This window comes from Lissotriton vulgaris, chromosome 5, assembly GCF_964263255.1.
Source record: "Lissotriton vulgaris chromosome 5, aLisVul1.2, whole genome shotgun sequence".
Classification (NCBI taxonomy): Eukaryota; Metazoa; Chordata; class Amphibia; order Caudata; family Salamandridae; genus Lissotriton; species Lissotriton vulgaris.
Window position 1 is genome coordinate 1,961,889,046 of NC_141693.1, and position 25,119 is coordinate 1,961,914,164.

The 25,119-nt window shown below is 47.7% G+C and overlaps 1 protein-coding gene across 1 annotated transcript in view; it reads right to left on the reverse strand.

Moving 5' to 3' along the window:
• Nucleotides 1–25,119, reverse strand: part of SAPCD1 (suppressor APC domain containing 1) — a 225,074-nt gene that overhangs the window by 47,848 nt on the left and 152,107 nt on the right. The window contains exon 4 of the mRNA XM_086924650.1: nt 12,427–12,528. Coding sequence (XP_086780776.1) covers nt 12,427–12,528 — 102 coding nt within the window. The remainder of the gene's footprint in view (nt 1–12,426; nt 12,529–25,119) is intronic.

Sequence of the window (25,119 nt, forward strand, 5' to 3'; positions counted from 1 at the left end):
TAGAGCTATTGGCATTGTAAATGGCAAAATTGTTCTTTATGTGTTGGTTTTGAAAACAGATAAATAAATGGCATTGTCATTTACAATGCCAATAGCTTAATCTTTCACAAATGCGAGACCTATTGCATTTGCACCCCAATACACACACAGAGCCACACACACACACAGAGCCATACACACACAGAGCCACACACACACACAGAGCCATACACACACACAGAGCCACACACACACAGAGCCAAACACACACACAGCCGCATACAGAGCCACACACACACACACAGAGCCACACACATACAGAGCCACACACACACACACGTACAGAGCCACACACACACACAGAGCCACACACACACAGAGCCACACACACACAGAGCCACACACACACATAGAGCCACACACACACATAGAGCCACACACACACACAGCCAGATACAGAGCCACACACACACACAGCCACATATAGAGCCACACACACACAGAGCCACACACACACGCAGAGCCACACACATACACAGAGCCACACACACACACAGAGCCACACACACAAACAGAGCCACACACATACAAAGCCACATACACACACAGCCACACACACAGAGCCACACACACACACAGAGCCACACACACGCACACAGAGCCATAAACACACAGAGAGCCACACACACAGAGCCACACACACACACACAGAGCCACACACACACAGAGCCACACACACCCAGCCAGCCATACACACACACACAGAGCCACACACACACACAGAGCTACACACACACAGCCACACACACACACACACACACCTGGGAGGGGAGACAATCTTAACTATACAGCTCATAACCAAGGCATTAAAATACATGCATGCTTTATAAACAATAACTGTGCAATTCTGAGTGCACCCATATAGTTTTAGAATACAAGATATGAGGAACTATGAAAAATAAGACCCTTCCAACTGTAGATGAATGAAAACGTGACAACGTACAGCATCAAGTACATAAGCTTTGCATGATAAATAAATGCACAGGATCAGCACACACTATGTAAATAAGTGAAATCACGTTATAATCTATAACCTATATTTCATCAGATGTGCAATGCGTTAGACGTCGGCAGTACCAAAAATATAGCGAGTGTACATTACTCTATGATTAATGAGTGTTCATCAAGTATTGCACAAATGTATTTTCTCAGTACCGAATGTACAGAGCCGAATACATGTACATTGGCTTATAGATTGTAATTTTGCAGGAAAAAGTACAAACAAACGGCATTTTTTACATTACTATACAGTACAAAGTACGTGCACATAAATGAGTACGCCGGAACTAACTGTAAAGAGCTGAGTAGACACACAACACTTTGTGACAAACTGTGATGCGCACCAGAGATACTTAAAAAAGATTATACATATCTACACATAGTCGTAGCACAATATTTAAAGCAAGCACATCACTAGTTGTACCCCATCGCATACATGCAGAGCGTTTACCCAATACAACCCCTCATTCCAGTATAAATGTATTTGATTTAACATCACTACAATCAATCAATCAATCATCGTATTTATATAGCGCACTACTTACCCAGAGGGTCTCAAGGCGCTGGGGGGGGGGGGGATTTCTGCTACTGCTCGAACAACCAGGTCTTGAGTTGCTTCCTGAAGGCGAGGTGGTCCTGGGTCAGGCGGAGGTGGGTGGGGAGAGAGTTCCATGTCTTGGCGGCGAGGTAGGAGAAGGTCCGTCCCCCTGTGGTGGCTCTGCGGATGCGGGGGACGGCGGCGAGGGCGTGGCTGGACGAACGAAGCTGGCGTTTGGGAGCGTAGAAGTTGAGGCGGCTGTTGAGGTATCCTGGGCCTTGGCTGTGTAGGGCTTTGTGTGCGTGGGTGAGGAGACGGAAGGTGATTCTCTTGTTGACCGGGAGCCAATGCAGATCTCTCAGGTGTGTGGTATGACAATACCTCCCTGCCCGACCACCGTAAGCATACCCTTCCAATGTACCTGCTGCAGCCTTCAGTATCCATGCACTGCCCACCCCCTTTACCCTTGCAGTCCCTGCAGACATGCTGCCTTCTCTTCACCGACAGCAGTCGATGCCCGTAGGGCATGTCCCTGGCGAGGAACTTTGAGTTCGCACCTCCGGGACTCTTTCCCCCTTTCCTGTGCGGGGAGCAGAGGGTGAGCTTTCGGGGTCCCCCTCGGTCTCCAGCAGAGCTTGAGAGTGAGGACTAAGAACAGCAACAAACCCGACCAGGAAGTGAGGGGGAGGAGGCGGAAAGCGTAGCCGCCGTGATGCATTGAAGAGCTGCGGGGCATAGTGGAACGTGTGCAGACCCGACCAGGAAGTGAGGGGGAGGAGGCGGAAAGCGTAGCCGTCGCGATGCATTGAAGAGCTGCAGGGCATAGTGGAACGTGCGCCGACCCGAACGGAAGTGAGGGCGAGGAGGCGGAAAGCGTAGCCGCCGTGATGCATTGAAGATCTGCGGGGCATAGTGAAACGTGCGCCAACCCAACCAGGAAGTGAGGGGGAGGAGGCGGAAAGCGTAGCCACCGCGATGCACTGAAGAGCTGCGGGGCAAAGTGGAACATGCGCCGGCTCCTGGACTGGAATCGGAGAGCAGAGAGCAGAGAAGAGGGGGTCCGGAGGATGAGGACGCAGAGACTCCTTACTTCCCGCCGACCGTGGGAAGCAGATAAATGGCAGGCCAGGACCTGAATACATGCGGTAGGATGAGAATACCATGATTGCTGCCACGGCTAATATAATTAAGAACAAGCACTTGCCATCTCTAAGCCCGTCCTTTTCAGACTGGGGGGGCGTGTTTTTCTTTCTCCCCTCTTCTCCATTGGCTGGAATGTAAACAACGGGCGTGTTTTAGACTTGTTGTTTACATTCCAGCCAATGGAAAGAGGAGAGAAAGAAATGAAAAAAACACGCCCCCCAATCCGAAAGGGACGGGGCTTACAGCGAGAGAATGACAACACTGAGCCCTCTTCTCCAATGGCTGGCCGCCGTTTAGGAAGCCAGCCAATGGAGAAGAGGGGTGGGGTTAACCCTCACGACTACAACATAAAATCTCGCCAGCAAGACTGCGCATGTGGCAGCCTACGCTAGCCGAGACCTACAAAGGTGACAGCACTATTAAATTAACTTAATATTAAATTAATTTAAATACATTTAGGTAAATAAAAATTATTTTTATGAAATTTGAATCAACATTATTTTTAGGAAAATGGTATCAAAATTCTACCTAAAGAGAATAAAAGGATAATTTGAGTATGTGTTAATAATTATTAAAAGTTAGGAATGGAATTAATTACAAGTAACTTTATTCTATTTTAATAAAAAATGTACATTACCTTTTTCATTTAAAAGGTTATTAAAACATTTTTAAAGAAATTTTTTGTTGTTGATAATTTTTAACATTAAATATATTTATATTTAATTCTTTGAACTATTTGATGTAACAATATTTTCTATGGAGTTTCATTTTAAGTCTGTACGGCCATTGTGGTGCTGGACATATTCCAGCTCAGAGCAGGGTCAGGTTGAGATCTTGGCTACTGCTCACTGGTGTACGGTCAACTTGATGATGGCAAGCTTAAATCACTATTTCTGCAAAGTGCAGCATAAGCTTGTTCTCGGTCTCCTACTGCAGTTGCCCCAGGAAAAGGACAATAAAATGGACACTGCCCCTACTGGCAAGGAGTAAAGCGGATCTTCACCCCTGAACCCCGTTTCGCAAATGCAACGAGGCATCTTCAGAGGGACCGCCTCTCCTCTTTTACCAGAAGTTAAATGAAGGTTTTAGTGGAAACTGTGATTCTGAGCCCTGCATAATAAGAAACCTTCAACCCTGCCTTAAAGTATTTGGATTTTTTGTTTTAGGAATCGCCTAGGCAGTGCTTGCACAGTCTCTTGGAGACATGCTGTATTCAGGATATGCGCAAAAACAACAATTGATGGACGTAATGTTGCACAGTGGCAAAACATTCACCCCCAGTCACAGATCTGGGTTTAATCCATCGTTATTTTTCTCACCACACCACCCTAGTTAAGACATGGCCATATGCAAATTAGCCTTGACCCTGTGCCTCATGGGAACAGTCCAGCCCGAACTGCCAAGCCATGTCTTCCCTGGACCGGAATCAAGCATCCTAGGACCGGTTTCTGGCTACTAGCCGTCATCAGCCAGGAGAGCGAATTCAGGATATGGGCACTAAGCTCCAGCCATGTTCCAACCATCTTTTTAATTGGTTCCTATCACTGTCCTTTGTAAATGGTGGCTTTTGATTGGTCAAAAAGCATAGTAGTCCCTCCTTAGTACAGCCCTTTCTCTTCCTGTAATCTCCCATGAGGACACCCCCTGTTACATGTGTTGTTACTCGGAATCTGTTATTTGCCATTTGTGAGCACTATTTTCTTTTAGAAGCACACTGGCATGCCGAGTTGGAGCTTCAATAATGGCGACAGCGCAACTTCTTTTATTGCGCAGCTTTTCCAAATCCTTTTTGTTTGTTTATTAAATTATATTTTTTTCATCCAGCATATATGGCGGCTGTGCAACTTTCTTCTAGCACTCCGCCAAAATCCTTTCTTTAAAATGTATTTATTTTCTATAAAATGCGGCATGGGAAGGTTGGGCATTTTTGATGGCACGGTGCCTATTTCTGAGGGCGCCTGTTCTGTCCTCAGTCTCCCAACGCCGTTCCGCTGTGCAGCGTAACCCCTCCCCAATCGATTTAGTTTAGTTTAGTTTAAAGGAGCTTGTAAAGCGCCTGGTGACGCCTCCCGGCGTGTCCCCGCGCTGTGGAGAGAGTGAGTTTTGAGGAGAAGGAGAACCTATCACTGATTAAAGAGGCAAGTTTTCAATTTCTTCCTAAAGGAGGTCTCATTCACCTCTAGTCGGATGTCCATGGGCAGGAGGTTCCAGTGCTTCGCTGCCAGTGTGCGGAAGGATCTGCCTCCCATTCTGGCCTTTTTAGGACGGGCAGTTCTGAGCAGACCTGTACCTTTGGATCTGAGGGTTCTGTTGGGTTCATATGGCAAAGCCAGATCGGACATATAGGCAGGTGCCTTGTTATGGAGAATCTTGTGACACCATAGCAGAGCTTTGAAAATGATCCTCTTCTTGATAGGCAACCAATGGAGAGTTGCTAGAGAGGGTCGTGAAGGGGCTCTGCGGGGCAGTCTTAATACTAGGCGTGCTGCCGAATTTTGTAGGACCTGTAATTTCTTTATATTTTTCTCTGAAGTGCCTAAGAGTAAAACATTCCCGTAATCAATTCGGGAAGTTATTAGCGCCTGCGCTAATATTTGGCTAACATTGACCCATGTTGACCACCTGCCTCCCGTTGCTGCCTGTACGCTAGGTTTATATTTGATGCAGCCCAGACACTGCTGCTTTCCTTGTATATTGTATTATGGTATTGTTATTGTGTTTACTGTAAGCACTTTGTCATCTGACAGCTGGCTAAAATCTTTTTTTTTTTTTTTAAATGAATTAATTTTTTTTATAAAGTGCGGCACGCCAAGCTTCTTTTGCATTTTTATCAGCACAGCGCTGTTTTCTGAGCGCGTCTGTTCAGTCCCCCGTCTTTGCAGCTTAACCTCTCCCCCACCACCTGCTAATTGCTTTACCTATGTCGGACACGTAACATGTAAATGCTTGTTTTTGAGTAGATCTCTGGCCCATTTCTTTCCAGCTTATTCACTCTCCCCATTTCTGTTTATTCTCCATGGGGTTTCAGGCTCCTTGTGACATGTTTCGCCCTTCACACCTCCCCAGTCCTCTTCCTCGGGATGGGGACGGTGTTTCGTTGTGCCTTTCTTGGCTCATGACGCCTCTTGATGTGAAAGTGTACTTTCAAACGATCTGTTCAAATGTTTTGAGAGTACGTAAGCAAACAAAAAATAAATTTGCAATGCAATGAGCCTCGCATTTGGGAGAGTTTGAGCTATTGGCATTGGAAATTCCAATGCTTTTTATTTATGTGTTTTGAAAACCTGCAAGCGGTGAATAAACACGCACGTTATACTTATACTCGTTACTTATCAGAGCAAGGGTGCCAGTAATTGCGCCTTTTTACTGCCAGCCTTCCTTCTTGTAAGCAAGGACTAGAAGTGCAAAGTGCGTGTTAACGCACCGCTTTCAGGTTTTCAAAACACATAAATAAAAGGCATTGTCATTTACAATGCCAATAACTCAAACTCACAAATGCGAGGCCTATTGCATTGCAAATGCTTTTTGAAATTGCACCTGAGTTTCCTGTCTGCCCTTATTTTCATGCGGTAGGTTTGTTTCAGTGTGGAATTTAACAGTAAACCTCACTGGTTCCCTTACTGCTTGTGCCCGGAGGCCAGGTATTCGTAATCCCTTGACACAACTGCAGACTGAAACTTTCATAAAGTTTCTAGACGCGCCTGGGGGCGGACAGAGTCAGGGCTCGTCCTTGAGTGAAAGTGTTACTGAAATGTGTCTTTATTCAGGAAACTGGATCATAGAAGCCAAGTCTGCTCGCCCTGTGCCCCTGTAAGGGCGCGTCCTGTGGACTGCAGGCAACACGTGCCTTCTCGCTGGCTCGTGTGTCTTCGTCTTCAGTGTGAGTGATGTTCTCTCTCCGTGGGTGAGATCGCATGCTCCTCCTTCAGATCGAGTCATCACTCAGACAAAGGTGAATGGCTCGCTCAATAAGGACTCGCGCTCTGCCAAAAGTTGCTTCTTAAAAAGATCAATGAAGATGTTAATTATCCTGATGATTATTATGTCATTATTAAATTGTTGTGTCTTTTTATTTCAATGAAGGCCCCAAGAGCCATATTCTGTTGAAACTTTTTCCCAAATAGTGCAGTATTGAGGCTGCGCCCTGCAGCAGGCTGGTCATGGCCTTCACGTGTTTAATGGCTGCGTATTGGTCTGCAGGCACGGTTGGATGTCTTGGCAGCCCTGCAGCAGGTGGTCATGGCCTTCACGCGTTGGATGGCTGCCGCATCGGTCTGCATGCACGGTTGGATGTCTTGGCAGCCCTGCAGCAGGTGGTCATGGCCTTCACGCGTTGGATGGCTGCCGCATCGGTCTGCATGCACGGTTGGATGTCTTGGCAGCCCTGCAGCAGGTGGTCATGGCCTTCACGCGTTGGATGGCTGCCGCATCGGTCTGCATGCACTATTTGATGTTTTAGCAGCCTTGCAGCAGGTGGTCATGGCCTTCAAGCGTTGGATGGCTGCCGCATCGGTCTGCATGCACGGTTGGATGTCTTGGCAGCCCTGCAGCAGGTGGTCATGGCCTTCACGCGTTGGATGGCTGCCGCATCAGTCTGCATGCACAGTTGGATGTCTTGGCAGCCCTGCAGCAGGTGGTCATGGCCTTCACACTTTGGATGGCTGCCGCATCAGTCTGCATGCACGATTGGATGTTTTAGCAGCCTTGCAGCAGGTGGACATGGCCTTCACGTGTTTGATGACTGCATATCGTTCTGCATGCACAATTGGATGTGTTGGCAGTGCTTCAGCAGGCTGGTCATGCCTTCATACGTTGGATGGCTGCCGCATCGGTCTGCATGCACGGTTGGATGTCTTGGCAGCCCTGCAGCAGGTGGTCATGGCCTTCATACGTTGGATGGCTGCCGCATCGGTCTGCATGCACTATTTGATGTTTTAGCAGCCTTGCAGCAGGTGGTCATGGCCTTCAAGCGTTGGATGGCTGCCGCATCGGTCTGCATGCACGATTGGATGTCTTGCCAGCCCTGCAGCAGGCTGCTCATGGCCTTCACACTTTGGATGGCTGCCGCATCAGTCTGCATGCAAGGTTGGATGTTTTAGCAGCCCTGCAGCAGGCTGGTCATGGCCTTCACGCGTTGGATGGCTGCCGCATCGGTCTGCATGCAAGGTTCGATGTCTTGGCAGCCCTGCAGCAGGCTGGTCATGGCCTTCACACTTTGGATGGCTGCCGCATCAGTCTGCATGCACGATTGGATGTTTTAGTAGCCTTGCAGCAGGTGGTCATGGCCTTCACGTGTTTGATGACTGCATATCGTTCTGCATGCACAATTGGATGTGTTGGCAGTGCTTCAGCAGGCTGGTCATGCCTTCATACGTTGGATGGCTGCCGCATCGGTCTGCATGCACGGTTGGATGTCTTGGCAGCCCTGCAGCAGGTGGTCATGGCCTTCATACGTTGGATGGCTGCCGCATCGGTCTGCATGCACTATTTGATGTTTTAGCAGCCTTGCAGCAGGTGGTCATGGCCTTCAAGCGTTGGATGGCTGCCGCATCGGTCTGCATGCACGATTGGATGTTTTATCAGCCTTGCAGCAGGTGGTCATGGCCTTCACATGTTTGATGGCTGCGTATTGGTCTGCAGTCACGGTTGGATGTCTTGGCAGCCCTGCAGCAGGCTGGTCATGGCCTTCACACTTTGGATGGCTGCCGCATCGGTCTGCATGCACGATTGGATGTTTTAGCAGCCTTGCAGCAGGTGGTCAAGGCCTTCACTTGTTTGATGATTGCGTATCGTTCTGCATGCACGATTGGATGTGTTGGCAGTGCTTCAGCAGGCTGGTCATGCCTCCATACGTTGGATGGCTGCCGCATCGGTCTGCATGCACAATTGGATGTTTTAGCAGCCTTGCAGCAGGTGGTCATGGCCTTCAAGCGTTGGATGGCTGCCGCATCGGTCTGCATGCAAGGTTGGATGTCTTGGCAGCCCTGCAGCAGGCTGGTCATGGCCTTCACACTTTGGATGGCTGCCGCATCAGTCTGCATGCACGATTGGATGTTTTAGCAGCCTTGCAGCAGGTGGTCATGGCCTTCACATGTTTGATGGCTGCGTATCGTTCTGCAGGCACGATTGGATGTGTTGGCAGTGCTTCAGCAGGCTGGTCATGCCTTCATACGTTGATGGCTGCGTATCGGTCTGCATGCACGGTTGGATGTCTTGGCAGCCCTGCAGCAGGCTGGTCATGGCCTTTACACTTTGGATGGCTGCCGCATCAGTCTACATGCATGATTGGATGTTTTAGCAGCCTTGCAGCAGGTGGCCATGGCCTTCACGCGTTGGATGGCTGCCGCATCGGTCTGCATGCACGATTGGATGTTTTAGCAGCCTTGCAGCAGGTGGTCATGGCCTTCACATGTTTGATGGCTGCGTATTGGTCTGTAGCACGGTTGGATGTCTTGGCAGCCCTGCAGCAGGCTGGTCATGGCCTTCACACTTTGGATGGCTGCCGCATCGGTCTGCATGCACGATTGGATGTTTTAGCAGCCTTGCAGCAGGTGGTCATGGCCTTCACGTGTTTGATGACTGCGTATCGTTCTTCATGCACGATTGGATGTGTTGGCAGTGCTTCAGCAGGCTGGTCATGCCTTCATACGTTGGATGGCTGCCGCATCGGTCTGCATGCACGGTTGGATGTCTTGGCAGCCCTGCAGCAGGCTGGTCATGGCCTTTACACTTTGGATGGTTGCCGCATCAGTCTGCATGCACGGTTGGCTGTCTTGGCAGCCCTGCAGCAGGTGGTCATGGCCTTCACGCGTTGGATGGCTGCCGCATCGGTCTGCATGCACGATAGGATGTTTTAGCAGCCTTGCAGCAGGTGGTCATGGCCTTCAAGCGTTGGACGGCTGCCGCATCGGTCTGCATACACGATTGGATGTCTTGCCAGCCCTGCAGCAGGCTGGTCATGGCCTTCACACTTTGGATGGCTGCCGCATCAGTCTGCATGCACGATTGGGTGTCTTGCCAGCCCTGCAGCAGGTGGTCATGGCCTTCACGCGTTGGATGGCTGCCGCATCGGTCTGCATGCACAATTGGATGTTTTAGCAGCCCTGCAGCAGGCTGGTCATGGCCTTCACACTTTGGATGGCTGCCGCATCGGTCTGCATGCATGATTGGATGTTTTAGCAGCCTTGCAGCAGGTGGACATGGCCTTCACGTGTTTGATGGCTGAGTATCGGTCTGCATGCACGGTTGATGTGTTGGCAGTGCTTCAGCAGGCTGGTCATGCCTTCATACGTTGGATGGCTGCGGCATCGGTCTGCATGCACGGTTGGATGTCTTGGCAGCCCTGCAGCAGGCTGGTCATGGCCTTCACACATTGGATGGCTGTGGCATCGGTCTGCATGCACGGTTGGCTCTCTTGGCAGCCTTGCAGCAGGCAGGTCATGCTGCACTTCACGCGTTGGATGGCTGCGGCATCTGTCTGCATGCATAGTTGGATCTTTTGGCAGCCCTGCAGCAGGAGGTCATGGCATTCACATATTGGATGGCTGCGGCACTGGTCTACATGCACGGTTGGATGTCTTGGCTGGCCTGCAGCATGCTGGTTATGGCCTTCATGTGTTGAATGGTTGCGATATCTGTCTGCATGCACGGTTGGATCATTTAACAGCCCTGCTGCAGTCTGGTCATGGCATCCACGTGTTGGATGGCTGCGGCATCGGTCTGATTATATGGTTGGATCACTTGGCAGCCCGAGTAGGCAGGTTATATCCTCACATGTTGGATGGCTGCAGTACATGCCTTCAGCCACTGTTGGGTGACTTGGAACCCTTCACTCCAGAACACGCCACTAGTAGACCTCTGCACCTGCGCACAAGGGTCACTCTGGCCCTTGGACATCGATGTTGGCTGCCTTTGCTAAATTTTATTTCATTTGAGCCTCTTTGCACCGCCTACCGGGCCTCATGGCACTAGATCGCTCTTCTTTCAGCACAAACTGTGCACAATCATGACACAGTTGAATTCAGAGCCTTATAAAACACCCAAATACAAACACATTTCAAATACAAATCTTTGCTGCCAATGAAGGGCCTAGCAATCCATCCTTCTCTCAGAAACTCGTGCATTTCCGGTACTTCATTCCCTCTGCAGAGGCCAGATTTGGAAGTTAATTCCACTAACCAGTAAAGGCCTGACTGTCCCTGAACCGATGACCAGCAGACACTGGTACCTCTGCAGGGCTTTAAGTGAGCTGGGTCCATCCGGGTCTCCTATCCGGAAGTGATTACAAACGCAAATTGAACCGGGTCCCTATCGGGCACTATGACATTATCCTTAATCTTACTGCTAAAACACTGATGAATTTCTGAACAACGTGAAGGTAATTCACATTAGCCATTTAGTTCCAGTTTATGTTTCCTGTTTCATTTAATGCTGCAGTCTCTATAAGTGATAGTTGTTCCCAGGATATAAAAAAAAAAAAAGAATTCGGCATTTACTCTTGAATAGTGCTTTATCACAAACAGCTGACGATCCTTGACAAAGCTAATAGTCCTGGCAGGTTTTAGGTGTATGCCAGTTGTTGTGTTATATATGTGGATACATACCAGATAGAGGCACACTATTGGAATCACAGAAATGTAGCTTATGTCGTTAAGCAACACCCACAGGTGAAGCTCCGGAGGGCATGGGGGTGTTTGGCATGTGTGGAGTGGTGTGGCTCACTGGTTAGAGGCGGCAGACCCGGGAGCAGAGGACGACCCGGGACCAGGGTTCAATTCCCGACGCGGCAGGGTCGTGGACCAGGGTCGGCGGACTCGATAATTCTCACCTCTGTGCCTACTCTAACCAGGGATCACACTCGGCAACTCTGGGCATTAGCTTGCCTCATCTCCACAACGGCCCCCCACATACGCCGGGGATGCCTGGTTTCACCTTGGAGATACCCAGTAGGGACCATCTCACAGGGAAAGCCAGGACGGGTTCCCCAGCGGTCTATTGCGCAGAGATACTCCTTCGAGAGTCAATTCTAGTGCGTTAGAAACCCGCAATTAAAATTAAAACCCCCTCAAAAAAAATATTTGGCTGTGAATAATTGGGTAAAAGTGTTTTCAGTTCGGTATGGTGAAGTGTCTGTCAGATTTCCCCTTGGATTTGTATATGCCCACACTGACAAAAACACAGACACTCTTGTCTCTGTGTTGGCTGGTAAAATTGTGTGTTTGAAGTGCCCCTAACCATCTGCCCTCCTCTCTTTTTCCACTACCCCTTAAGACTCCCTCACGTGGTTCTTCATATATAATGTGTTTTAACAAAATATCTCAGCATGATAGCTGGGACATTTGAAGCTCACATCCCCCAAATCTTACTGACCAAGCTACGCCCCTGCCACACTCATATTTACAAAGTCCACGCCCATTTTAGCAACCCCCTTTTTTCATCCCATTTAAAGCTTTCACCATCAGTCTAAACACTTTTCTGGTTCACTTCATGCCTATGAGCACCTTGAAGTCTGCAGTGACCCCACAGGCGCACCCCTTCAAACTCCACCCACAACATCAATGCTTCCCACACAGGCCACGCTAAAAGCGCACACATTACCAAGCATGTATAATTAATGAGGAAAACTCTTATCTGACCCCTCAGAATGCGCTTCGGGTCCTCAACAGGGGTACGAAGCGCGATATAAATGCAACAGAACAATACAATACCTGTCCAGGGCTGGAGAATAGGTTATTGAGGCTGAGGTTCACTTCCTGGATCCGGGCCAACAAGACGCAGCCATAGTTGGAGTAGTGGTCAGCAATGAAGTCCTAGGGGTGGAGAAAGTGAGGGGCAAACACGGTTATCATTCTCCAAAAATAGAGTTACTCCTTATTAAAAATAGTGGCATTAAGGGTGACAAGGAATCCAACAAGCGTAGCGTACGATGGTGGTCAGGTCTCAAAAGTAACTATTGATAAAGGAGCCTAGTTAGATGAACATCAGCATGGTGCCGAACAAGGTGTAAAAGAAGAACACTTAGTGTACTAACCAAGCGATAGGGATCAACCTAGTTAATGTAGGGCACTGGTCACCCATATAATTGGTAAGGGCACTGGTCACCCTGTCAAATTTGTATTGCAACCTCGTGCTGCAATCGGGCAAGAGGGTTGCTGCGTCATCTCGAAATTACGCAGCCACTCTCTTTAGCTTGACCGCATATCCAACTCAACTACGATCGGATCTGACCGTGTGGCACCTGATCAGGCAGAGACCTGTCCTCCTGATTACCATACTGTCCACCCCCACCCACCTGTCTTGAAAAAGACCCGACGCGACCATCTACTGGGGCGCAAAAGGGTTGAAACGTCGTCGCTCACCTATGGTCCAGAAACTCCAGGATCCATTAAATGAATACTAGGATTCCTTGGATGTGAAATAGATTCTGGCCAATGTAACCCTTGTATATAATTGCATATATGTATTTTTCGATTTCACTGTACATTACTTCATGCACCAGGCACTTGTCACCAATTGTCACATAATTTTCACTTGTGTTTGACGGTCTTTCCTAAAAATCCAATGTCATCATTGAATTAATTAATTCAGATGTAACATGATTGAATTCTAATATAAATTCGTTACAAATCACCACTTGGCTATATGAAGTTTATCATTAGATTGCTTCAGTATTCATTTTCTCATTGCATATGTTTTTCAGAGAGTTTTTAAACGTTTAATTTGCATTTATAAGCATTGTCAAAGTGATTTGCCTTACCCAACAGAACCACCTTTGTATTTATCCATGAAGATTCCTCACCCTGCCTCTTGGCAGGAGTATCATGTCATTTATCAGCAGTATAATGTATGACAAAAACTCCCTGAGTGACTATAATTATTAACAACGTATATATATGGCTCGACAGACACAATACTTAAAATATCTTGGTTCAAAAGTAGAAAAAAGTAATTAATTTTATAACATCAAAGGACAAAGCTACTCATGATATTAATACCATCACTCAAACATACAACATGACAATAATTTAAAGTATAAATGCACACAATTGCATGATTAGAGATACATTTGAAATGTAAACTAATGTCACAACATAATCATTAAACAACTTTATATGTAGCTTTCGATTGTTGCTGAATCTTCAAATGATAAATGTTGTTTAATTGTACAACTTGCTCTGTTTGATGTACTCGGCCCTGTGCAGCACTCAGAGAGGAATAAGTGATGTTACAACGCATGCCATTACATCGCATGCCGATACAACGCCAACTTTTACCCTGACTTTCTGTCGGGGGAGCGCTGGAAGTTGGAACAGATTAGTTTTCTATTCCAACTCCGGTGTGTGCAACAGTAGAGAAGGTGATGGAGTTAAATCCAACACCTATTACCCACTGCTGGACACCTTTTGCATTGCAACGGCATACAGTGTAATGGCATGCGTTGTAACGGTTGCGTTGAAAAGGCTGTTTCCCCTCAGAGAGTGTACAGTAAAGTTTCATAATGGTTCAACCTCCTGATTTCTGTCTTCTCTAACTTGGGTGTAGGTGTTACTTAACAGTGTAATTGAAATAGGTGTTACTAAACAGGTCATTTCCTTGAGGTGCGCCACTAGGTCACAAAACTGTCTCAATGCATTATTACATGTAGCAATGTTTTTTAAAATGGTCCTTTTTTGCATTAGTTATAGATCAAATGCCACTGATCTTGGTAGTTGCATGCTGCATATCAACAAAGGGGGGGAACCGTATTGGACTATCTTTAACGGGGTCCAATGTACAAGTCCAACCAACTAGTAACACAAAAAGGGTACGAAGTTCCCCGATAGGAATGCAAGGACAGAGTGAGTGTGTAATGTAGAAGAAAGAAAAAAGGGGAAGATCCCTTTTTGGAACTAAAACCCTCACACACCCAGCGAACTAGGTGTCATGCTTCATCATATGGGTCCTGCTCCTGGTCAGACTGGCGCTGCAATGTCTGACGGGCTCCCGTAAAGGGGCTCTTTATCGGAGATCTTTTGTTCCAGCTATATGGTGCATGCGTGTGAGAGGGCAAGGGAAAACGTAGTCGTGAGGTGAAGGTGAATTAAAAAAGGTGAGTCAGTCCACAATACACTTTATTAGGGTGGTAGGCTCCCTTGATTAAAAGGGTGGGAGGAGAGATATAAACTGGGAAAGCTCACAGTCAACTATCTGCAACCCTCAGGTCAGGTCAAAGCTGCTCCACGCTTTGACCCGACGCTGTTCGTGGGGGTAGGTGTAGACGGTAATGACCGCACGCCATTGAGGTACCTTACCAAACTGTGCAGGTCCCCCGGGAGCACACTGCGGGGTACCCTAGGATACCCCTTAGGGTCGCATGATTATAGTAGGACCTTTGGCCTGCCCTTTTACTGACCCACTGGATGAGGTTGTAATTTCTTTTTCATATTTAATTTCACACTGTGTAGTACGGAACACTTAGGTCCTGAAGAATTGCCATGACGGCAAGAAACATGTTGACCTGACCTGAGGGTCGTAGATGTCCTGCTGAGAACCTCCCCAGCACATATTTCCCCTCACACTAGTTTTAACCAAGGGAATCAGCCACACCAATAAAGCTCACTGTGGACTGACTCACCTTTTTTAATTCACCTTCACCTCACGACTACACTTTCCCTTGCCCTCTCACACGCATGCACCATTTGGCTGGAACAAAAGATCTCCGATAAAGAGCCCCTTTACGGGAGCCCGTCAGACATTGCAGCGCCAGTCTGACCAGGAGCAGGACCCATATGATGAAGCATGACACCTAGTTCGCTGGGTGTGTGAGGGTTTTAGTTCCAAAAAGGGATCTTCCCCTTTTTTCTTTCTTCTACATTACACACTCACTCTGTCCTTGCATTCCTATCGGGGAACTTTGTACCCTTTTTGTGTTACTAGTTGCATGCTGCACTCACGTAAATAGTCAGTTTCTTGGTGCACATACTGTTATCTACAGCGCACACAGACCTTACACTGCCGCACACAGTGGAAAATGTTGTTAGGGAACATTGGTCAGCAGTAATTTCAAGATGTCTAACTGTATAGTGGCTGCTCCAAGCCCGGTCATGTTTGGTATCAAACATGTTGGAATCATACCCCAACACAGATTCCAGAGTTGGAAGTATGATCCCATGTACTATGGGGCTCCCTTAGGGCAACCCTCTGTACTACCAGTTACAGCCTTTCATGGTCTGAGAGCAAGCTAGTGCTGCTGCCGTCCACAGAAGCAATTCTGCCCTCCTTCTGCAGAGCTAAGCTAGAGCAGGGGAAGGTAGAACAATAGGTTTCATGTCGCAGGGAAGTGACCACCACCCCAGACAGGACTTAGTGTATTGGTCTGGGGTGGGGGCTCTTGCCTGTGCCACCTGACTCCTTTGAAGGGCACATCTGGCACCGTCCTTGCAAACTACAGTTTGAACCAGATCAGGGAGCCCTTAGCTTCTTCTCTGGTGCAAACCTGGACAAAGTACTTGGGAGTATCCTGCCCTCAGTACAACCCTCCTCTGGGATGGACCCCTGAGTCATCCTAACCCCTTTCCTAGGGTATTGAAGGGCTTACCTGTGGGTGGGTCCTCAGTATCGTCGCAGGACAAGACTCAAGCCTAAAACCACGTCACTCTTCAAGCGTCTGGACACTTGGACTTCGCCTGGAACCGAGACTGCATCAAGGAAGACTCCCGCAGCTCCTGATCTCGCTGTTCTGCAAGTCTTCTTTGCCGTCTGTGTCTGTGCTTCTACCAGTATCTTCAACAGACCTGTGGACTTCAAGGACACCCAAAGTAATCTACCTTGGAGTGAAGGAGACCCTCCCCTGCATCTGCAGGCACCACAACAAAGCTGACCGGTCTGTTGCTCCTTACGTCTCACGATCTTCGCAAGACTCAGAAACAAAGGTAGTGGTTCTGAAACTCCCTCGAGGCCTGACCTATCCTCTCTGCAATTCTGAGGCCAGTCTCCCTCGTCGGAACAGCTGGGACCAAAGCCCCGTGTAACATGTCAATTCGCTGTTGCCCAGGCTTGTTTGCTCTGCACTCCAGAGCTCTTCGGGCTAAGAGAAGCTCCAGTCTCCAGCATCTTTTCCTTCCAAGTACAGCGTCTTCACTGCATCCGCTGCACTGTGGGCCTTCCTTCTTGCTGAGCTGCTTGAGATCCTCTTGCGACTCCTGTGCCTTTGGCCTGTGGGTCCTCTTGAGGGTCTTCTCCTGCTTCAGTGGGCGCTGCTGCTTACTTGGGGCCTGCTCTGACTCTCCTGCTCGTGGTGAATCCCTTGGAACTTGCTGGTCTCAACGTTCCTTCTTCTTCGCTTTCCAAGCCTGTTGCAGCTGCCAAGGCATGTTGGTGCTCCCGCCGGACACCGACCGCCTGGTTCCGACCGCCTGGTTCCCGGCTTCCGATGTGGGACAGCTCGTGCACGGCTCCTGGTCTTCCTCAGCATCGCCTGGTCCTCACCATCAACTCACTTGAACCGTCCATCATCAGTGGGCATTGCTATTCTGTGCTTCCTGGTCACCTCCGAGTGCATAGACACTGTTCCCTCTGCTTACAGGTTCTACACTATGTTAATGTTAATTGTTATGTTAATTGATTTTTTTTGAGCGCACAGCTGCCCCAGCGAAGGGGCGTCCCAGCGCTATTGACAAGAATCCACCCTTGGATTCCACCGAACTCTTGCCTAGTCTTCTCCAGCTGCATCCCCCCTTTGCAGCGGGGGTAATTTCCCCGCTGTGCTGGGGGGCGGCATGGCGCACGCACACAGCACCCCCGCGGCGCGGCGCAAACAGCACCCCCGTGCTCATGACAAGCTCAGCTCGTCATGAGGCACAGTGCTCGTGTGCTCATGACGAGCTGTGCTCGTCATGACCACACCCGTTTCCGTGGAACGTTCAGCACAGCAGGGGAATTATCCCCGCGTGTGAGCGTTCCATGGCTCATGACGAGCTCAGCTCGTCATGAGCACACGAGCACCGTGCCTCATGACGAGCTTAGCTCGTCATGAGCATAGAAGGTGTTAAGTCCTCCATTGTGGTCCACAGAGGTTTCTGATGTCAGCACAGGCTTCCCTGGTGTAGGTATCCTGATTTCTGTTGGTAGCCACAGGTGGGGTGAACCTCCAACCTCCTGGTTTTTTCAGGGTTCACTGGAAAGGGTCCTTCTTCAAAACTGCAACTGTGACTTCCCCGTTGACTTCTATTGAACACGCGACTGTGTTTCCACTCTGCACACAGCCTTCGTAGGGTTCTTGGGTACTTACCTTGGAAGGTTCTTTGGATGTCCAGCTCCTCTGAGTCTCCTGGTCCAAGTCCTGACTTTGGTCGCAGTTCGCATTCCACTTTTTTTAGTATATGGTTTGGTCTCCTCCTGGAGTTCGCTTTGTTTTGTGCTTACTTACCTATTGCAATTGAAGTATTACTGTGTATTTGTATTTATATATCCAGGTAGGAAATATACCAATATGTTAGTGAGTGTTGTGTAATAAATAGACATATTTTTATATATACCCTGTGTGGTTCTATTTCATTTGATCTACACCACATGATTAGAACTGGTAAAACAAGCTGCTTAACACTCCTTCAAGATAAGCCTGCAGGCTTCTCTCCACAACTACCACTTTCAGAGCTTTCAAAGGTAATCAAAGATCACTAATATCACCATAAGAGTTGCCTGGTTAGTGCAAGGTGATTCATTTAAATAGGTGTGCACCATATATTAAGCCAGCCTCCCTCAAGACCCATTTGTGGTTTCCTTGCAAAACCCTGCTGAGGGCATCAGCCTGGGAATTCTGCATGCCTGGAAGGGGATTGGTGTGAGTACAACGCGTTGTGTTACAACGCATTCCGTTACAACGCAGATTTTACAACGCGGGATCCATTACAACGGATGTCAATACAATGCATGGCATTACATCGCAGATGCTATTACAACGCATGGCATTACATCGTAAGTATAGGTAAGTATACCTTTTTTTAAAAATGTTATTTAGTTTATTGTAAATAATTTATTTTAAATAATTTAATTAAAAGACATTTAAAAATTGTCATTAATTTAATTTAATAAAATAATATCTATTTAATAAATGTAATTTTATTAAAAATTGTAATTAATTTAATTTAATTAAAAAAAACAATATTTTAATGTACATATTTTTTATAATGAAATTAAATTAAATTAAAAATATTAATTTATTTAATTTAATTAATTTAATTAAAAAATGTAATTAATGTAAAATAATTAACTTAATTTATTAAATATATTTTAAAATGGTAAATACAATTTAATTATCCCTAAACCCAAACCCTGCCCTAAAACCTAAAAACACCCCTGTACCCCAAAACCCAAACCCTGCCCTTAAACCTAAAAACACCCCTGTACCCCAAAACCCAAACCCTACCCTAAAACCTAAAAACACCCCTGTACCCCAAAACCCAAACCCTACCCTAAAACCTAAAACCACCCCTGTACCCCAAAACCCAAACCCTACCCTAAAACCTAAAAACACCCCTGTACCCCAAAACCCAAACCCTGCCCTAAAACCTAAAAACACCCCTGTACCCCAAAACCCAAACCTTGCCCTAAAACCTAAAAACACCCCTGTACCCCAAAACCCAAACCCTACCCTAAAACCTAAAAACACCCCTGTACCCCAAAACCCAAACCCTGCCCTAAAACCTAAAAACACCCCTGTACCCCAAAACCCAAACCCTGCCCTAAAACCTAAAAACACCCCTGTACCCCAAAACCCAAACCCTGCCCTAAAACCTAAAAACACCCCTGTACCCCAAAACCCAAACCCTGCCCTAAAACCTAAAAACACCCCTGTACCCCAAAACCCAAACCCTGCCCTAAAACTTAAAAACACCCCTGTACCCCAAAACCCAAACCCTACCCTAAAACCTAAAAACACCCCTGTACCCCAAAACCCAAACCCTACCCTAAAACCTAAAAACACCCCTGTACCCCAAAACCCAAACCCTGCCCTAAATCCTAAAAACACCCCTGTACCCCAAAACCCAAACCGTGCCCTAAAACCTAAAAACACCCCTGTACCCCAAAACCCAAACCCTGCCCTAAAACCTAAAAACACCCCTGTACCCCAAAACCCAAACCCTACCCTAAAACCTAAAAACACCCCTGTACCCCAAAACCCAAACCCTACCCTAAAACCTAAAAACACCCCTGTACCCCAAAACCCAAACCCTGCCCTAAATCCTAAAAACACCCCTGTACCCCAAAACCCAAACCCTGCCCTAAAACCTAAAAACACCCCTGTACCCCAAAACCCAAACCCTACCCTAAAACCTAAAAACACCCCTGTACCCCAAAACCCAAACCATGCCCTAAAACCTAAAAACACCCCTGAACCCCAAAACCCAAACCCTGCCCTAAAACCTATAAATACCCAAACACCCCAAAACATATACCTCAGTACCCCAAAACATATACTCCTATACTCATACTTATTTAAAAAATCACTTAATTAACATATTTAATTTATAATATTTAAAAACAAAAATAAATATTTTTTTTAATTATTAATAATAATTAAATCAATTAAATAATATTAAATAAAATTAAAAAAAATTAAATACTTACCAATACTTACGATGTAATAGTATGCGTTGTAATAGCATCTGCGATGTAATGCCATGCATTGTAATGACATCCGATGTAATGGATCCCGCGTTGTAAAATCTGCGTTGTAACGGAATGCTACGTAAAAGTTGCGTTGTAGGAGTAACATACCCTGGAAGGTGATTCGCTATGATTCGTAGATTTCGGGCGATGAAGCATTTCCATATCGACTGGGCTTCCAGTGACAATGGCCTGGACCTCGACCCCCTCTGCTTGTTGAGGCAGTAAATTGGGTGGTATTGGCCGTTAGAACAAGCAGGGTCTGTGACTTGAATGATGGATGGAAGGCCTTGAAAACTACATGTACCGCTCAAGTACAATGAGGTTGATGTGATATGACATCTCTTTTTGCTATGGATTTGTAGATGATCCATGTGGGCTCCCCAGCCTGGAAGTGATGTATCTGACACTATGATCTGAGAAGAAACCTGTTCCTTGAATCAGATTGGCAGCGGAGCACCACCATTTGAGGGAATGCTTCGCATGGAGTGGCAGTTAAATCCGGTCAGCAAAATTGCCCGTTAGCTGATCCCACTGGCCCTCAAAGCATTCTTGGACAAATCCATCTGTTGCCATACTTGAGGTCGAGAATGGGTCTGAATACGTTCTTGTCTTTTCTCTGAAAGTATCTGGAATAGATGCTGGTTCCCCTTTGTTGGTGAGGAATGGCCTCCACAGTAAGTTCTTGAAGCAAGATGTTAACTTCCGATCTCAACATTTTCAGATTGTGATTGGATGACTTTGGTGGTACAGTAGGAGGAGGACTTGTCAACTCTTGAGACAGTACCCATGTTGAACAATATTCAGTACACAGGCGTAGTTTGTTATTCGTTGTCACTCTTCCAGGAAATGTGAAATACTTACCCCCACAGGAGTGGGTGACAGAAGAGAAGAAAGGAACAATTCAAGGTTTTGTGCCTGTAGTTGGCTTTCCGCCTTGTGCTGGCTGCTGGGAGTCTCTTTTTCTAGGATACCTTCTCTGTTGGGTAACTGGTTGTTGCTGTCACCCCTGATACCAGAAAGTTATTTGAACCCTCTGAGAGTAGTATTCCCTCTAATAAGAGCGGAATGATTTACGTTGTTCCGTGGGCTTCTCTAGGCTGACCACCTTAAGGGTGTTTATTTTGGTTTTCATGCAGGCCATTTCTTCAGCCGTGTGGCTATCAAACAGAGTAGAACCGGAGAAGGTCAGATTTATGATACGTTGCTGTGACTCCTGTTTTAAAGATGTGAGACAGAGCCAAACATCCATCCACACCATGGCAGTATTTATAAACTGCTACAATCAGTTGCTGCACTTATCTGGCTTGATAACAACAAATGCTCGTTCACTACTTCCAATAAATCCTCCTGCGGGTCTCTGGACAGATCTTCAAACTTCTGGACCGATTCCCATAATGACCTAACCTGGTGTCCGAGAACAGCAGCTGCACTTGCTGCTTTCATGGAAGTGGCAGCAGTACCACATGTCTTGCGGCCTACCAAATTCAATTTCTTGCTCTCCTTATCTGGTGGAACTGAGGAGGCAGGAGTAGTAGCATGGTGTTTCTTTGCTGCTAATATTACTACAGTCTAGGGGAGGGTACGATCACAGGTGTCCTGACCTTTTTTAGCAGTCTCAATGGAGTTGAAATGGCTGAAGGGGGAGTCAAGAAGAGTTCCATAGCTGGTTCTAATAGGCCCGGCACTAGAGAAAGGAATTGTCTGGTCGATGTGTGTTGTTGGAGAGTCTCAAAGATCACTGATGTGGTTGGAGTAGGCACCGACATCTGGATGTTCAATTTTGCTGCTCCTCTCACCAAGACCTCATTAAAGGTGTTAATGTCATCTATCGTAGAGAAATGAAATGAAATGAAAAAAGAACTTAATTAGGCGCGCTGCGGCCAAGCGGCTTCCTGGCGCTGGGGACTTGACCAAACTCACCGAATGCCTGGGAAAACAGGAAAGTTTTAAGAGCTTTTCGGAAGTGAGAAAAGATGGGGATAGAACAAATAAAAAGAGGGAGACTGTTCCAGAACCGGGGGGCCTGAACCGAGAATCGGGTGCCCCCCGTTCTGGATTTGCGGAAGCGGGGGACATGCAGGAGGGAGAGAGAGGAAGAGCGGAGAGTGCGGTTAGGGGCGTGAGGAGTGATGAGAGATACGATAAAGAGAGGAGCTGAGTGAGTGTGAGCCCGAAAGGCTAGGCAGGCCAATTTAAAAAAAGATCTAAGGTGCACAGGAAGCCAGTGAAGGGACTTGAGTGCAGGGGTAATGTGGGCAGATTTAGGAAGACGAAGAATAAGGCGGGCTGCCTGATTTTGAATGGCCTGAAGACGGCGGGTTTCATAAGCAGGTATGCCCACGTACAAGCCATTCCCATAGTCAAGGCGGGAAGTGATAGGAGCCATGACTATGGTTTTGAAGGTGTCCGTGGAGAAATAGCGAGCGATCTTCCGAATGAGACGGAGGGACAGAAAGCAGGAAGATACAACGGAGCTAATTTGGGCGTGCATAGACAGGTCATGGCTGACCTTGATGCCCAAAGTCCGAACTGAGGAGACCTGTGAAGGGGGGGAACCAAAGGAGGGGGGCCAGTGAACCGCGGACCAAGGGTTTGAGGGACCACCCGTGAGGACAAGCTCCGTCTTGTCCGGATTGAGCTTCAAGTGATTGATGCTCATCCATTTGGATATGAAGACTAAGGTAGAGCAAAACTTGGGAAGAGAATCAGAAGGGGAGGCGAGATCAAAGACGAGCTGGAGGTCATCCGCGTAGTTGTAAACAGAGACCCCCCAGCTCGAGAAGAGAAATGATGAGGGGGTAGATGTAAAGATTGAAAAGAAGAGGGGAAAGGGAAGAACCTTGGGGAACCCCACAGGTGACCAAGCGAGAGGGCGCGGAGAAACCTGAGAGGTGAACCGCTTAGGACCTGCCCTGAAGAAAGGACGCGAGCCAGGAGAGTGCAGAGCCCCGGATGCCCGCTGCGCTGACACGGTCGAGAAGGATGGAGTGATCGACCGTGTCAAACGCAGCGGACAAGTCGAGGAGGACCAAGGCTTGGGGGAGATTGACGTCAGCTTTCCCCTTGAGTTCGTCCAGGACCGCGATGACCACTGTCTCTGTGGAATGGCCTGGGCGAAAGCCCGCCTGATGGGAGGCTAGGAGGTGGTTCTCCTCAATGTAGGTGGACAGGCAAGATGTAACATGGCTTTCAAGGATCTTACCCAGATAAGGGAGAAGAGAGATAGGCCTAAAGTTAGAAGGGAGAGAAGGGTCCAGGCCAGTTTTTTTAAGAATAGGAAGAACTATGGCAGATTTGAAAGAAGAGGGAACAGAACCCAGGACCAAAGAAGCGTTAAGAAGGGCGAGGGGAGGGGAAGGGCAACTTGTGAATAGAGTTTTGAGGATTCGTGCAGGAGCACAGTCCGCCGGAGAACCAGACTTGACTTTTGTAAGTAGATTAAGAAATTGGTCCATAGAGATGAGTGGGAAATGATCCAGAGAGGAGGAGGGCAGAGGGGGGAGCAGGAAAGGCCGGGTTGAAACACCGTGGGGATATTGGCCTTTATGTTAGCAATATTCTCAATGAAGTAATCATTGAGAGAAGAGCAGAGGGTCTGAGATGGAACGAGATTGGTGCTAGTGCGGTCAGAAGTGGCTAGGTTATGGACCAGGGAGAAGATTTCTCGAGATTTGTTGGCAGACAGAGCAACTCTCTCAGTGAAATATTTGGTTTTGGCCGCTAGGATCGCTCTTTTGTAATCATTAAGGAGAAGTCTGTATTTAGCACGGAGAATAGGGCAATAGTTCCGTCACCAGTGGCGTTCCGACCCCCTGAGATCAAGTTTGAGATCTTTGAGCTCACTGGTGAACCATTTGTGCGCATCATAAGGGCGGACGGATTTGACCTTCGTGAACGGGGCGACCTGGTCGCAGGAAGACGAGAGCCAGGAACTAATGGCGTCTGCCTGCGAGTCCAGAGAGAGGTCAGTAAGGTCAGGAGCTGAAGAGGCCAAGGATAGCGAGAGAGAGTTGAGGTCAGTTTTATTCCAGCTGCGAGCCAGAAAATTTTTGGGTAGAGGCAGCTTGTCGGCCAGAGCCGAGTAAATGGAAAATGAAATGATAGAGTGGTCAGACCAAATGCAGGGGAGTATGGAAGGGGGTGAAACGCCACAGCGTGATGACCAGATTTGGTCATGGGTGGGGGCCGAGATATGGGATGAGAATTTCAAGCATTGAAGGGTAGCAGAGAAATCTTTGGAAGATAGGTCTTCCCTTGGGTCCCCTGGCCAGTGGTTAAAATCACCGAGCAGGATAACTGAAGAGTTATTAACCACCAGTGTGGCCAAGAGATCCTGTAAAGTAGCTACAAATAATGGCATAGATTGAGGGGGCCGGTACATAAGGACGACGGTGAGAGGTACGGGAAGATTTAGTGATCGAGCCACCAAGAAGTCCACGTTAGGTATGGGGGGGTAAGTAAGGAGTTGAAATTTTAAAGTAGAACGGATAATCATCGCCACACCGCCCCCGGCCTTACCAACCGGGCGGTCTGCTCGGAGGGCGTAATAGGTATCGGGGAGGATGGCCAGAAGATCCGGAAGGGAATCAGAAGAGAACCAAGTTTCTGTAAGAAATAAACAGTCTGGGGAGTGTGAGTTCAGTAAATTAAAAAGTTCCGTCTGATGCTTGACTGCAGAACGGGTATTAAGTAGATAAGCAGAAGCTGCTGACGGGGCAGGTGAGGACCGAGGGACAAGTGAGGGATCAGAA